The sequence below is a fragment of the Notothenia rossii genome, assembly GCF_949606895.1.
Source record: "Notothenia rossii genome assembly, chromosome: 1".
NCBI classification, from domain to species: Eukaryota; Metazoa; Chordata; class Actinopteri; order Perciformes; family Nototheniidae; genus Notothenia; species Notothenia rossii.
In genome coordinates, this window is record NC_136912.1 from 83,469,263 (window position 1) to 83,485,153 (window position 15,891).

General features: G+C 42.5%; 1 protein-coding gene across 1 annotated transcript in view; it reads right to left on the bottom strand.

The window, feature by feature from the left end:
* Positions 1 to 5,303: 5,303 nt before the first annotated feature.
* The window catches only part of ttll7 (tubulin tyrosine ligase-like family, member 7), a 69,253-nt gene continuing 58,665 nt past the window's right edge, over positions 5,304 to 15,891 (bottom strand). The window contains exons 19-20 of the mRNA XM_079650710.1: positions 13,161 to 13,334; positions 5,304 to 7,003 (exon numbers count right to left, since the gene is read on the bottom strand). Coding sequence (XP_079506836.1) covers positions 6,883 to 7,003; positions 13,161 to 13,334 — 295 coding nt within the window. The 3' untranslated portion in view covers positions 5,304 to 6,882. The remainder of the gene's footprint in view (positions 7,004 to 13,160; positions 13,335 to 15,891) is intronic.

Sequence of the window (15,891 nt, forward strand, 5' to 3'; positions counted from 1 at the left end):
CTATATTGGATCTATATTTTACATATAAAGCCTGTTGAGATGTGTTTTCATCTATACACATCTGTATCTTTCAGAAGACAGAAAATACATTCATAAAAAAACAACAATTTCAAACCATTTTAGAGAAAGAATGAATGTCGAGTTCTTTGGCTTCTGTTCAACAAACACAAGGTCAAACTCATTACGCAAATGGAATTTCAAATAACTGTGAGGCAAAGTAGAGATGGAGGATTTAGAAATACAAAGTAATGATACGAGAGCGGTTCAAAAAGCATTCCCCGAGAAGCAAAGCTCTTAAGAAGAGGCGCGTGTAATTACAGCAGCGGGCAGCTCGTTGCAAATGTGGGCGCACCTTGGCACCGTCGACGGCTGGGAGGGGAAAGGGCAAGAAAAAAAGCGGAATAATGGTGTTAAAATTATAAAGAAGATCTGTGAGAGATGGAGTAAGGCCAGAGGAGGGACAGTACATTTAAGGATGTGGAAGAAGGAAACAATCGAAAGAAGGAGGAGGTTCAGAAAGACCATGAGCAGGAATGGATGAGGCGAAGATGGAGGTCTGGTTGGCTGAGCCCCCCTACTCTCCCAACACTGATGCTCAGCAGTAGACTAATAGGCAGAACGAGTCAATGGCTCTGTCTTTAGTCTCCCAGGCTGCCTGGAGGGGCTGTATTGATAATATCCCAGCCTGCTCAATCCGTCCCCCGGGGCGTTCAGCAGCTCCTGCACGAAGAGTCCCCGGACGGTCTTTTGGCTCCACAGCTGCAGCTAGAGGAAGAGATCTGAACGCCATAGAAGCCAGATACATTCACACAAACAGCCACTGCCCGAACGCCTTCCCCACACCTCATTTATTCTCATTTTGAGTCTCCCCTCTCACACTCTCTGCAGAGTGAGGGGCAGAGGAGATGTACGAGGAAGAGGAGAATGACAGCCTCACGCCGAGGATCGTCCTCCTCTCTTCTCTCCCATCAGAAGTGCTAATCAAGCCAGTGGAGGTGTGGACCACCGCTCACACCTGCCTGCTCCTCTCCATCTTGTTAGGGGCCATATAGGAGAGAAAGTGACTTCCCACTGCACTTCCACCACAGGGCTCGTTCCTTCACATTAATACCTTCACTGCTCGGCTCCATTTGTTACACACACTCAAGACACACACTCAGGGGGAGCCCAGGGCTGTGAATGATGGCCATATGCAGAAATGTGCTCATCTGTAACCCCCTGTGGGTGGAACAAAGTGCAGTAGACTCCTTGAGTGTTGAAACCAAGGTGAACATTTTGAATTGGTGCAGTGCAGTGTGATCCAGCGGCTCTGCGGAGAGATACAGGGTCGACAGGTCCATAAAGGTTAGTGAAGTGGGTTAATAGGCAGAAGGTCACTGGTTTATATTTATGTGTGTGAGTGTGTTTAAATGTCTGGAAGGGAAGGTGAATGAGGAACTCGCTGCTCAGGTGTGAAAGTGTGTTTATCTGGAAGAGTAAAGAGCATGCACACTCAGCATAACCCTCCCCCTGGTAAATAGAGGCAACCAGACCAACCCCAGCTTACCAATACATCTCCAAAAGAAGTGTAAGGACACTATATATTTTCTATAGTGTGTTGATTAATGTAGCCTTTTGTGCTCGTTGAAGAAAGCCTGAAGTGTGATGACCTCTGCATGATTATGATTAAAGACACATTACCTTGAAGTGTGTGTGTGTGTGTGTGTGTGTGTGTGTGTGTGTGTGTGTGTGTGTGTGTGTGTGTGTGTGTGTGTGTGTGTGTGTGTGTGTGTGTGTGTGTGTGTGTGTGTGTGTGTGTGTGTGTGTGTGTGTGTGTGTGTGTGTGTGTGTGTGTGTGTGTGTGTGTGTGTGTGTGTGTGTGTGTGTGTGTGTGTGTGTGTGGGGGGGGGGGTGTGTGTGTGTGTGGGGGGGGGGGGTGTGTGGGTGGGGGTGGGTGGGTGGGTGGGTGGGTGTAAATAATTAAGACAATGAGACGAAGGCTGTCACCTTGGTTCAATTAGCTGACGGTGTGGATGTCAAACATATTCCATCTAGCAAATATGACTTTCTCTTAAACTGCACCTCGTATGTTTGAATCACAGTTGAATTTAATAATGTATTACAAATCAGAAAAGAATAGAGCTGTTTAAATTATTTTCATTATTTATTAATTTTCTAATTTTGTCTATAAAATGTCATAGAGCTCTAGAAAGCATATTCAACTTGTTTTTTTGTTGAAAGAAAATGGCAAAATAAAAATGTATTCATCTCAATATAATATATGGCAAAGAAGAGCTTCAAATCCTCCCATTTGAGAAGCTGGAGGCAGCAAATATTTTCTTATTTGATTGATATTGATTTGATTTAAAAAGGACTGGAATCCATTACAATCTGCAGCTCATTCTCTAATAGGTAAAAATCTGTCAGTCAGCGTCATTCATGGGCCCTGTTTTTCATCTCTGAACTAAATGATCAAATCTCCATGATAGAGGTTGAATTGAGCTGGAAAGTCCAAACGGGCTGTAATTAATATGACTTTTCATTGTTAACTTATCTGCTTTAGTTTTAGTATGGAGTGTTCTTTTAATTATTTAGTATATCAATTATCAATGGTGACACTTTTCATTTGTGTCTTTGTTTAAACAATACTTTACAAATGGCTCCAATTTAAAGGGATTTTTGTCATATTCTAGCACCCCTTTTATATGCATCCACTCACATCCACTGTGGCAACCCTCGCTGTTCTTATTTGAGAAAAGATGATCATGTTATTTTTTTTCCATTTTTACTTGAAAAATGACTTAGAAAACTCATTAAAATGGCTTCTTTATTAGTTTAGTGATGATTTACTAATGAATTAGTGTTTAGTTGTATACAACTGAATCCCCTAATGATGTTACTCTATGAGTATTTAAATAATCTACAACCACCATGTGAATTAAACAAATAAACAAACAAGCAAAAATGAGATTTTAATAGTTTTACTCCCTGCCTGAACAGTCCAGCAGAATTCATTTTAGTTAAAGAGAAAATGAAATGTGTCGCAGAGTAAACAGAAATGTGTTTGCAGTAAATAACCCGAGCCAGTGGGACCGGCTGAGTGAAGACCATCCAGGCTCGTGTGTGTGTGTGTGTGTGTGTGTGTGTGTGTGTGTGTGTGTGTGTGTGTGTGTGTGTGTGTGTGTGTGTGTGTGTGTGTGTGTGTGTGTGTGTGTGTGTGTGTGTGTGTGTGTGTGTGTGTGTGTGTGTGTGTGTGTGTGTGTGTGTGTTTATCTGTTGGTTTATGTGTCAGTTACAAGCAGGACCCCTGCTGAGAGCAAAGATGTTGTCAACGAGGCTCCGCAGATAATGTATTGCAGCGGGTGTCATTGAATGTGTCCCTTTGAGAATACACATAGAACACACAAACACACAAATGTCAAGGCACAGAGACAGGTGTGAGGCCCGGAAAAGTAATAAAACACAGCAGTGAACATATGTGAGCATGCTATACACACACACACACACACACACACACACATATACATACAGCACGGTACATGCTGGCATTTCACACAGTGGGTAGGAGAGATACATAATCCTGCACATACACACCTTTTTTATACACGGGCTGTACACAGGCAAAATGTGTCTGATAAGAAAGGTCATTTTTGTTATTTGAAAGCACAAAAAACACCACAGGCTCCACTTTTAGAGCTTCACTAGAAAAGGAAAGGAGGCTCTGGACACCTCAGTCAGCCAGTCATAATTACCGAACAAATCACACTGCTCTTTTCCCTCCATGTCATTTGAAATAGTGGATTAAGTGCACACAAAAAAACTGCATTTTTTTTTTAAGGGTCGGCCATCATGTGTTTGCTGCGAGAGCTTGTGTGTGGGTGTGTGTATGTGTGTTTCCTTATCTCATCTGAACCATCCACCTCTCTCACACAGCTCCCGCTCGCTTTTATACTCTCCAAGCCAAGAGGTCGGCTCAGGGCCCTGAAATTGGGTCACCTGGGGTTGAAAAAAAAAGTAAAAAGCTGGATTGTGGCTGCAGCGCTGCCTGGACCACGCTCAGGTGGAGGAGGGAAGCCATTGATGGCGACGAGGCTGAGGAGAGTGATGAGTGGAAAGGTCAGGACAGAACAGCGCAGCCCCGTTGCTGGGGGAGATATTTTTGGACAGCACGTCTGGGTCGCAGTGCCAGACTGTCAGCCTCCGCTCTCTTTGGTTACAGGGGCTGCGGCTATAGAAGAGGCCGGAGAGCCTCAAGGTCACGGCCCTGCACCTCTTCTGCTGACAGAAAGAGGGACGGAGAGAGGGATGGGGGGTGAAAAGGTCACCAGAAGCTGGACCCCATGCTGCTGTTCCAGGTCTAAATAAAACCCACTCTGTTCTTCTTGAGCAAAGGCGTGGGGGCTCACATGATCCTCCGTGCAGGGAGGCTTTCGGGGTCAAGATGAGTGTGTGTACCCAGAAGCCCTTCCATTATGGAGGCGAGTGACAGTTCAGGAGTGTCACCTGTCCACTGAGGCCCCTCTGGTGTGAAATGTGATATCACTCAGAGGCTGACCCAGATAGCCTGAGAGCTCCTCAAGTAATAATATCATGTGGACAGGAAGTTGTATTACCATTGAATCAAGAGCAATTAAATTCAATGGTTCTAATTAGTTCCACTTGATTTAGCTCAATTATTTATTTATTATTTCCTACTTTCATTGATTCTCAGATAATTAATTGTTAATCAAACAGGTTGAAAGTGCTCCTTATTTTTTGTTAAAAAAAAACTGTTGCTTATACGCTGCACATTTTGCAAAGAATATTAATAAATAATTTAAATTGATATAAATTGTATTGGCTAAATGTATAGGCTATTATAGTCTGTCCCGATTTTCATAATAAATGATAATTTATCAAATTTGCTTTATATTCCTATCATTAAAATTAAAGGCAAAAGTGATGATTCTCCTTAATGTTTACAAAATTAGACTCAATAGTCTTATGACATACTATAGCTTTCAGTGCAGAACAAATATTATTTTAAATCGAATCAATTCATGAGCTAAAAATGAAATGTCAAAGAAATCATGGATTTGGAGAATTTAGCACCATTACCAATTACCTTGAGTCTGTACTGCATTGATTTCTCTCATGACCTTTGAAGCAGTTTTATGTTTTCATCACCACAACATACCCATTTGAATTTCAGTAGGGACCGTTGTTGCATCATGAAAATAGAGAGCAACCAAGTTGTTCATTCGAAACTCTCTGCAGGTTAAAAATAATTTTATGTTCAAATAATGTCTACTTGAAGAAAACAAATGAGAAAAAGAGGAAATGCATGTGTTTAAACTTTTTATTGCTATGTAAAATAAAAAAATCTCACCTTTTAATGAAAAAAATACTGAATATCTGAACACAAATGAAATCAGGCAAAAAAAGACATTTGGCATTGTGATGTTCAGTGTATTGGGGGGGGTTAAGTAGATTTAGCGTAGCATTGCTGCTACACTTGTTAGTCAGGCTTAGAGAATGCACCGTGTGCTGAAACACTGCCGTCTTTAAATGTCTAGTATTATCAAATGGGGGGGTAGTACACAGAGCCAAGTAAACTACAAATCATATAACACTGCGTTTCTCCCTATTGACATTACATACTGTACTTAACTGAGGTCCTACAGTAGTTTTATGATATATTAACATTAAATAAAACCCAACTGAACACATGAAGTAGATGTGTTATTATTGGCACATCCACAATCTCCCTGGCACTTATACCTAGAGTGCGGTGAAAAAAAAAGGCTGCGGCTGCTTGTCCCAGGCAAATCACCGTGGTTACAGTACATAACATTTGGGCCTATTAGCCATTCAACGTGCCGCACAATCTGCAAGTGATGCAACAAATCCTCATTATCTTCTACACATCTGTACTCCAGACTACAAATCTAAAAGACTCTCCTTCTGAGCGAGGGCGATACAAAGACATCATAATTAATAATGACTACACAAAACTTCAAGTATATTCCAAACGCAGCCCTTCTAACCACTAAATCCGGGCGAGGGACTAAATTCTAAACATGCAAACACTACTGAAATGTGCACCAACTTCTTCTTTCTGTAACATACTGCAAAGTGCATATTAGGAACTGGGTGCTCTCTTAACATTTGAGTTTGGCTCTTTGCGCTGTGGCCGCTGTCAGCTCTCTGTCTACGAGGCAAAGAGGCTTGGCTTTACTACATTGACATTCTTAACATTGCGTTGCTTTACAGTGCTGCCCTTAATATCACACAGGTAAAACATGAAGCGTTAGCATTCAGAAGCTACACAGTTCCCTGGGCACCACCTCCACTGTAAAAACTGAAACATAAAGTGACTGTTGAAACATAAACCCTCTGATATAAGTTATTAAATAAATAAAAATTCTGACATAATATAACTAATTACAGCCAGCAAAAATAAGCTTTTACATTTTTTTTAGATCCACTTTATCAAAAAAGGGATAGTTTGTTTATCATTCCATATGCATTCTGCGTCAGCATTCACTGCATTCATGGAATACCTTACAAAATACATAATCCTTGCATTGTTTAGTAGTTGTAATCCTTTTCTTTTACAGTACCATGACTTGTAACTGTACATTGAGTAAGTATAATACAGCAATTACAATGAGATAAGAGGGGAAACCCATTGTCTGGTGTAACTGGGGTCGGGGGAGCGGGTGGTCTGCTGGTCTAGGTCTTAACTGAACGAGGCCCTTAAGAAATCCCAAATCATCCGGACTTTCTTTGTTGATCTTTCAAGGATTTAGGCCCAGGTTGTGGCGCCGGACTTGCTGAGATCAGAGTGGTTGGGTGAGAGTCAGGGGAGAGGGATTGAGGTCAAAAAGCGAAGTGTTGAAAGCCAGAGTTGCCATGGTGACTTCAGAAGTGGCCCATCCTGGCGGCGAAAAGGCTGCGTGAGCGTAGCCTGGCCGAGGAGATGCGGCCAAAGTTGGACGAAGGCCACTTCATGATGAACTGAGAGGTCACTGGCAGCAGATACCTGGACAGACGGGCAGAAACCAGGGATTGTGGGATTAAGGGAAAGGATGAACATAATGAGAGGATCAGATATGCAAAATTCATTATTTAGAGGTCAGGGCTCCTTGGTGTTCGGCACCACATATTGCACACATTTCATATATTGATTCTACAGTTTTATGGCTGTCTTTGTTTGCACTTCTAAACTTTATAATGACCTGGTGATTTCAAGATATTAAAACCCTCACCCTCCCCTTGAAAATGGGAGAAAGAAAAGAAAAAACCTGTGAGATACATTTGATTAGGGGTTGTGTGGGGCTGCCTCTACAGCCAATTTAAGATTAAGATTTATTGTTTACCACACACAGAGTTGTCTTGTTTTGTCTGACCAACAGTCCAAAACCAAAATATATATTCACTGTAATACAATTTATGGTAAAGAAAAGCCTAAAATTCTCATACATATGAAGCTGAAAACAGCAATTCATCGCCTTTTTGGTTCGAAAGAATTATCAGTGATTATCATCAACCATTTTGACTTCCCCATCATCACAATACTTGATGGAAAAATACGATGCATTTGATTGAATAATTGATAAATCATTACAGCTTTAATTGTATGGAATGTACCAAATCTAACATTCTATTTACACCGTAATCTCAGTTACAATCGTTCTTAATTAGGTTGTTCGATTATTGATGTATGTGCTTATAGAATGATACATTATTGACCATATACAGGCAGAAGCAGATCTATTTTTTTCTTTCAGGACAACGATATTTTTCAACTTCGACCCTTTTTTTAAAAACAAATCGTTGGTATCATGAACATAATATCCTCACCTATCATTCCGTGGTATAGGCTTCAGTATCTTTCTAAGACTTTTCTATGACACCTTCCACCGAGACAGAGCAGTGAGGCAGCTCCTGCTAACAGCGTTCCAGTACCTGAGAATGAGACCAGCGTCAGGTTGAGATGAGTGAGGAGGGGCTGAACCCTGCTCCCATGATCCTTAGCTACTGGAAATGAGTCAGATATGGTTGTCAGAGCAATGTCAGATGATATGATCAAATCCTGAACAAGGTTAACTGAAGGTTACGCAAATGTTGGGTTACTGTTCAGAAACATGACACAAGGGAAAGTTCTTCCTGACTCATCAGTTGGAAGAGTGACTTACATTCTTTTGCGGCAATCATATTGGGATGGCGTACATTATGTGACCTTATTGCCGCAAATGCAGCAAGGATCTTTAGCTAATAAAAAAAAAATCTAATACTCCTTTAGTTAAATGAGTACAACGGACAAAAGAAATAGTCCCTTTGGAAATGTTAAAGATGTGACAATCTAATCAAAAGGGAGCCACTGGGGCCGAGGATTACAGAATGAAGAAATAATATCTTCTTTTAAACTGGTGCGGCGATAGCATACTTTTCTCTGACAGCTCTCTCTCTCTCTCTCTCCTTGTGAAATAGCTCTTGAACAAATTAGCCGAGCAGTTTCTTCTAAAGTCGACCGGAAAGAGAAAAAAAAAAAAGCCCATGGGGCGTCCGCTTCCACACAGTCTCAGACTCAGGAGAGTTAGAAGGCCTTTTAAATTAACTTCATTTAGTTCAACAAGAGTGTCCTTGAAGCAGCTTCAAGTGGGCCGTAGGAATCCCTCCAGCACATCTTCTTCTTCTTCTCTGACTGGACTCGAACAAGGGCTCAGTCCGCCACTACTTCTTAAACTCCCACACTCAAACCCAAGAGAGCAGGCGGGCAGGATTGCTGTAAGCCATTTACTGATTCCATGATTATGTGTCACCTTTTGGATTCATTTCTTCTACATTTTTCATGTTTCCGTTCCCCACCATCTTTTTCTATGAGATTCCACGTGATCATCCATTGGGATTCTGTTCATGGATTTGTGGTGTGATTTTTTTCCCCCTTTATTTCCATAAGGCCTTTACCAGAAAAATACCAAGCCCAGGTATGGAAATGCCATTAAAAAAGATATTAAAAAAAGAAAGAATATCAAATATTGAACATTCATCGAGGGCCCGAGTGTGTGTTCTTCAGAGATCCTCTGCTATTCACTTTGAGAATATTCTGCTCATAGATAGCATCACGTTGCTGGTAGTGGCGGGGGGTTGGGTAGGAGAGCTTCTCACGTCCAAGCGGCTGCTGTCTCTGCAGGCTATATTTAATTGGACTCTCATTCCGGTATCCTCCAGGTCCGTCCTCCTTTTGATCATCAAGAAGGTATTGGCAACAACGCGCATGCTTGAAAGCCAGAGGGAGGCTTGTTCATGCACTTGTGCTTTGCTTCAATCAATCAGTTGACAGGGAGACAGGAAGATGCTCCCCTGCTCCGCTCCTTACATGCAAAGCTACAATCTACCACTGTTTGTACTGACAGGCCTTCCATACCACTCCTGAGTGCTCCATCGATATGCAACTGCCACAGCAAATTAAGAGGAGGACGGACAGAAAAAAATATCATGACTTAGGATGGAGAGGATGACTGCCGAAGCAGCTGACGCAATCGTAAACCAAGAGGTACAAAGAGGCTTGAAGGTTATCTGCAACCCACATTCAGCTCAACACCCCAATTAACCCTAATTACTGCCGCACTTTTCCGACTGATGAAAGTTAATAGAATCTGAAACTTTTGTCATCATGGGAAAATTGTCTATGGGCAATGACAGTAATTCCAGGCTTAACAAGAAAGTCATTAGAGTAGCTATTTGGCGACTTCCTCTCATCTGCCCACGCCAACTGAAGGACTTTGCTAAGACTCATGGGGCTGTTGACACACCTGATCAGGGGCACTCAGCAGAGGAAGGATGCTTGAACAAGAGCGGGCAGGTGTGGTGAACAATGGAGACCCCGAAGACCTCGGCCTGCAGACCCACTTTGATGTGTGCCAAAGGCTGCCATGAGCTCTGTGAGTGTATGTGTAACACGCGTGTGTGTGCATGCACAAGAGACGGCGTGGTGTGGGTATTCAGAAGCTACACTTATGTATGATTTATTATAGTATTTTATATTCGATTTCAGTAGTTACAATAACCAGAATTTGGAAGTTTGTCAAACAGGTCTTTCAGATATGACATTGTTTTTGAATTATTTAACTGTAAACTGTAAGACATCAATGAAATCAGCCTTTAATAGATGAATAAATAGTTAACAGGTGTCATACGGGAGTGTCCACACAAATGCAGAAGAATGCAGAACATTTTGCTCCGTCTGTTGAGAAGTGCCTGGGTTTGGTTTGAATGTTTTTAACATGGCTGCCGGGTCAAATGCATTCAACAGCAAGACAGTGAACAAAAGGAGAGAAATTATCTTGTTTCATTTTTTACGAGCATTAGATTTGTTTGCTTAAACGGTGCCAAGTACAGGCAATTGGTTGAAGCTGGTCAAAGTTGATATAAATGAGTTTTGTTCCTTGAAGTGAATGTTTTATTTGCCCCTGCGCTCTCATGGAATGGAAAATGGGAGGTCAATTTTCGCCAATGCATTTTTGAAGCATGTGTGACCGTGCCCTAATGGTAGTGTTCTCAAAAAAGGCTGGTCCGTAGCTAGATATTTAGAATATATCACATTTCTTAGCATTTAAAACAATCCATCTCATTGGATGTTGGCCCTCCATCGCCAAGTTGAGTTCCAGCATTTATTCAATGGTGGCCTTACTAATGCTAGTGACAAAAAGGACAACATTAACAATTCTCTTTTAATGTTAGATACATGAACAAGTTCAGCTGTAGCTAATGCGAAGCTTCAGCAGTCTGAAACCAGTGGGTGGCTTTCAAAGTTTTTAGTACTAAATTGCCTTATTTTGTGTTTCCCATGTCAATAGGAAAACATTGTTAAGAATTATTGAAGGAAGGATGGAGTGGAAATGTAAGGATGTGATCTCTTTAGAGCCACATTTTAGAGCATGGAAGTAGTGTTTCAAACATAACCTATGGTTTAAATGTACTTCTCAGTGAGATGTGGGCACAGTAATTAAGGAGGGATGGATGAACAGCCACATGATGTGCATGCAGACGCACACACTCTCATACACACCCTCTCATAGAAACGTATGCATCAATGAGAGAATAATCGTAATTGCTTCTCATCCATCTGAAGTGGCTGCGGTTTGCGACTCTTCCCTGCATGCCTGATGGAGAGATTTGAACCGCTGGTGTTGTGAAACTGTAAAACACGTGATGCAAGCAGAGCCATTTTCTGTCTTCTTGTGACAAGAAGAGTGCGGTGCTTAGGTTGACACTGATGCGGTGCAGGTGAGGTGCTCAGTTCCCACTGAGGCCACTCATTTTGAAAATGCACTCAGGGTAAGGTGCTCTTGATAAAAGCGTTGAGTGAAAGGCATAGTTAAGCATGTGGCAGCAGGGTAATGGGCTGGTGATGTACAGCAAGCTGGTCGGATGGTTGTGCTATAGACAAACAGTGCTTCAAACAGTCTTCATATGCTTCCTTCTCCTATCTCCTTCCTTTCAAATCCATCATTTATTGATTTGGGCATCAGGTGGTTTAATACACATCTGATTATCATGCTGTATAATTCAATTCAAACTTGAATATTAGTGAGGGAAAGGAGAGGAGGCCATGCTAGACTGTTGGTTGTGCAGCTAAAGCAACCATCATTGGGCAGGTGGGACCAAGCCTTGGTTACAGCTATGAGGTGGTGGGGGGAGCAGAAGAGAGCAGGGGACGGGGACGGTGCTGGAGGATGGGGGGTTTAGCAGAACTAAACCAAGCAAGAGACCTGCGTCGAGGGGCGAAGAGACGGAGGAAGGAGAAGAAGCAGCGACAGCAGCAGGTGTAGTGGAGCCATGGGTAGAGGCTGGTCCAGCAGCAAATGGTAAGCTTTTTTACAGACATATATAAACACAGAAGAAATAAGGAGAGACAGACCAATGCATGCTTTTTATGGACTCTAACGGATACCTACTGCAAACATACTGATACACCAGAGTGTTAATTTGTGTGCCTGTGAGTTATAAAATCCAATTAGTCCTCCCATATACCCCTGATTAATGTATCATCCTGAATCTATCCTCCAAACAAATATACTCATGATAAAACAATCAATAGCCACAATGCCAGATTAATCAAAACATAAGGAGCTTTACGATTGTACACAAACCCCACATGCTTTTTTCTTTTAACAGCTAAGGTTTTCATACTGTAGGCGCAAAGTGATAGCCTGTTTAAATATGCGTAAGAGTTATGAATCATGTAAAGCGAGGCCCGAGGAAAAAAAGAGCGCTCTCTTTTTCTCATAAGGTCATTTGCTACACAGGCTCATCTGGGCTCTAATTGAATTAAGCAGGCCTCGGGGGGCCTCGGGCTAACCTGAGCGCTAATCTGTGGGCCATTATTTCCTGTTAACGGCACACTCCCTCACTCCCCTCTCCTCGCCCTCCTCCCTCCCTGTCTGCCAGCCCAAAGCATATGTTCTTTAAAAGTTTGCTCACTCCAAACCTGAGCTGCTGTCTCCTGCGGGGACCAACCTTAAAAATAGAATGAGGCAAGAGTTTTTTTGTTTGTTTTATGGAGGTTATGTGATTAGGATGATGGCTCTAAGTCTCCATGGAGGGAAAAGGGGGAATGTTTTCTGAAAGAGGTTTCATGATGAAAGCGGTTGAAACCAAAGTGTTATGTCTTTGTGTCAAAGTGTCTTCTTTCAGTGCCTTCTAAAGGGAGTTTTAACAAAGTTTATTGAGACATCTACGTTACTTGTTCTGCATTAACAAACTCGGCTTTAACCGGTTTCCTTCTGGACCAAAATATCAACGAGAAGAAGAGAACAAAATAAATATTCCCAACACCGAGGGCGTCTTCTGTTTATCTAACCCAGGTTCAGTATCCTGATGGGCTTATTTTCCTGCTCCTAATTTGTGTTTGTTTTGATATTTCTGATACTTTTATGAACATTTGTTTAAACTAGAGCAAAATAAACTCCAGAACTGAAAACTTTTCAAGCAACAAGGTTAATGCCTTGAACAAAGACACAGCTTTAACCGGGGACCTACAAGTAAGATGTTGAATCCCATTGTGTCTCTGAAGCATATCCAGCCCCCCTACTGCATAATGAACTATATCTTACAGCAAGAAAGATATAAGAATCTTTCCAAAAAATAAGAGCTAAGTGGGAAGACATCAAAGGCTTGGGTGTCCTTCTCACCTGGTGTCGTCCCATTCGGGGCTGAGTCCGGTCAAAGAGCCGCGGGACTCTGAGACAAACTTGAAGACGACCACCAGGCAGTCTCTGCACAGCTGGACCAGCCGGCGGCAGCACTGCAGCTCCTGCGGGGACACCACCTCGCTGCTCTTACTGAAGACGCTCTCCCACGAAGAACTGGAGAGCAAAGAGGAAGAACATGCACAGAGAGGGAAATGAAGTTCATAGTCAGTCTCTGTCACAATGTATTCACCAATATGAACAAAACGTATATATCTCCAGTGTGCTCCAGTGGTTATTTTAGCAGCTTTTTGCGATTGAGTCGTGTTCTGTTGACAACAATTCAGTAACATTTAAATCATTTTCATCTTTCATAGCTTTAGTCTAAATGAAACTCAAAACTGTTGGTCTTGTTATTTCAGCCGTCAGCTTTTTTTTTCTCAAATTTGATTCTTAATGTGTCAAATGTACTTTTTTTGTCATCAATTTGTATTCCATTTTGTTGAGCCTAAACCAGCCATGTTGTAATTTTAGTCAAACTTATCTAATATAAAATGTAATCTGACTACCCTATAAATAAGAATAAAATCTGGTAGAAACACACGCCTGTCATTATTTTCATTAATGAAATAAACACTAATATGCATGATGCAGGCACACAGATTAAGTAACCTTCATTCATATGTATGGAAACATGTTATCTAATGTGTGGCTTTCGCTGTTCATGTATGTGTGCATGAAAATGTGCCCACACACAGACACACAGACACACAGACACACAGAGGAAGGATAAAACAAATCCAAGTACAGTTAACCCCCTTTACAGCCCCGGACATACCCCTGACTGTGAGAGAGCTTCCACAACTGAGACACACAACCCCAGGGGGGACGTTTGATGTCTATCCCCTTTCTCTCCACGGGAGATGTGGGGGGGGGTGGGGGGGGCTTCCTCTGAAAGGGCTCAAAACTGTGTGTGTTTCCATTCTCTTTCTCTAAGTCTTTTTCAAAGCCTGTTGAATTCATCGCCCACAATAGCTGCTAGGCCGTTTGATTGTTGTTAAGTCCCTTAGATAAAGTATCAAACAAGAGACCTAGAGGAACTGGGGGGGCTGCACTCGGATTTGGAGCGTGCTTTTGGAGGTGCACTGCTTCTCCGTCTCTGCGTGACATCGGGGCCCCCCTGTTGGTTTCATCCATGTTGGGGCCATGGCCTGTTGTAAGGAGGAGCCAGGACGAAAGGATACCAAGCTAGCTGGATCATGGAGGCAGGCTGCAGTCAGACAAAAGCTGCATGGGGCGCATCATACCGGGGGGGGGGGGGGGGTTGAGGCTAGGCTAATCCACCCAGCCATCTACTACAACGCTACCATTTTTTTTATTACTTCGTCTCATTTTCAATCAGTCGTCTCTCTGCTTTTCTCTGTCACCGGGTCACTTGCCTTCTCTCATTCTGCTTATCCCCCCCTTCATCTCTGTCACCTGCTCACTGACTTCCTCTCTCTCCCTCAATTACGACTGACATGAAGTAAGGGAGGAGAACATGTAGAGCTGTGGGCTGCGACTTCAGTTACACCCTCTGAGCCCTCTGTGCCGAGGGAAACACGGTCACTGAACAACTGAACTGTAAAGAATATGGAGAGGAGGAGATGCAGGAAGGTCACACCTTCATCACAGACGAGACGAAAAGCTACCAGCATAGCAGCTGTCTGCATGTCAGGGTTGCATAGACAGGGAATTGTGTCTGAGTGAGTGTGTGTGTGTGTTTTGCTGCATATGTGGCTCTGTTTAAGAGGGATAATGCCTGTGAAATATATGTGTGGAGGCTTCATACATCTTTTAGGGAAGCAAAATATGTGTTTAAGAAGTGAACAACAAATGCAAATAGTAGTTTACTTTGTGTGTGTGCGTGAGTGTGCCTCTGCCATTTCAGAGTTTATAGAAGAACATGATCAAGTTGGCTGTCCCTGCAGTGACTCATCTTGTAGAAAGCCACTTACTGTCGCATCAAAAAAGTAGGAAAAATAAATAAGAAGAAACCAAATGAAAACTTCAAAGTATCTGATAACAAACCATGGTAAAAGAACTAAGAGGCCTGCGTTCACCTCCTTCCTGCTTCCACTCTTCCCCTCTCCTTTTCTTGCTCTCACCTGCGAAAAAGCTCTGATTAACAGCCCAGATCTGTGACCTTAATTTGCACCCCGTCTTCACGGAGTAACATGTTTCTTTCATCCCCGAGCGCTTTCAGGAAGGTGCAGCGGGGTCTGGTTGGTCTGTCACTCATTCTCTGTCATTCAGATGCTGTTGCCTCCCTCATCATACTGAACATAAATCCCTGCTGTCACTGAAAATGATATATTGAAAAACACTGGGCTTAAGGACATGGGGAGATTGCGTAGAGCGTGAACTTGAAGGTATGGAGATGAGAGAGCAGGGCTATATAATGAATAGAGTGGTAATTGGCCTGCAGTATGATCATTTGTATGTGAGCATTGAGAGGAGTTACTGAATGAACATCAAGAGTGTTCTCAGTGATACTTTGACATTTTCAACATCGTCCAATTTTTCATGTTTGATCTTGGTTTAAGTCACCAATAGCAGTCATAATTCATACGGCCTATTCATACCACCTTGGATTGGGACCCTAGCCCATACTTGCCAACCTTGAGACCTCAGAAATCGGGAGCATTTCAAAACCATCGCGGGGGGTGGGTGGGTGTGCTAGTGGATCGCCAGA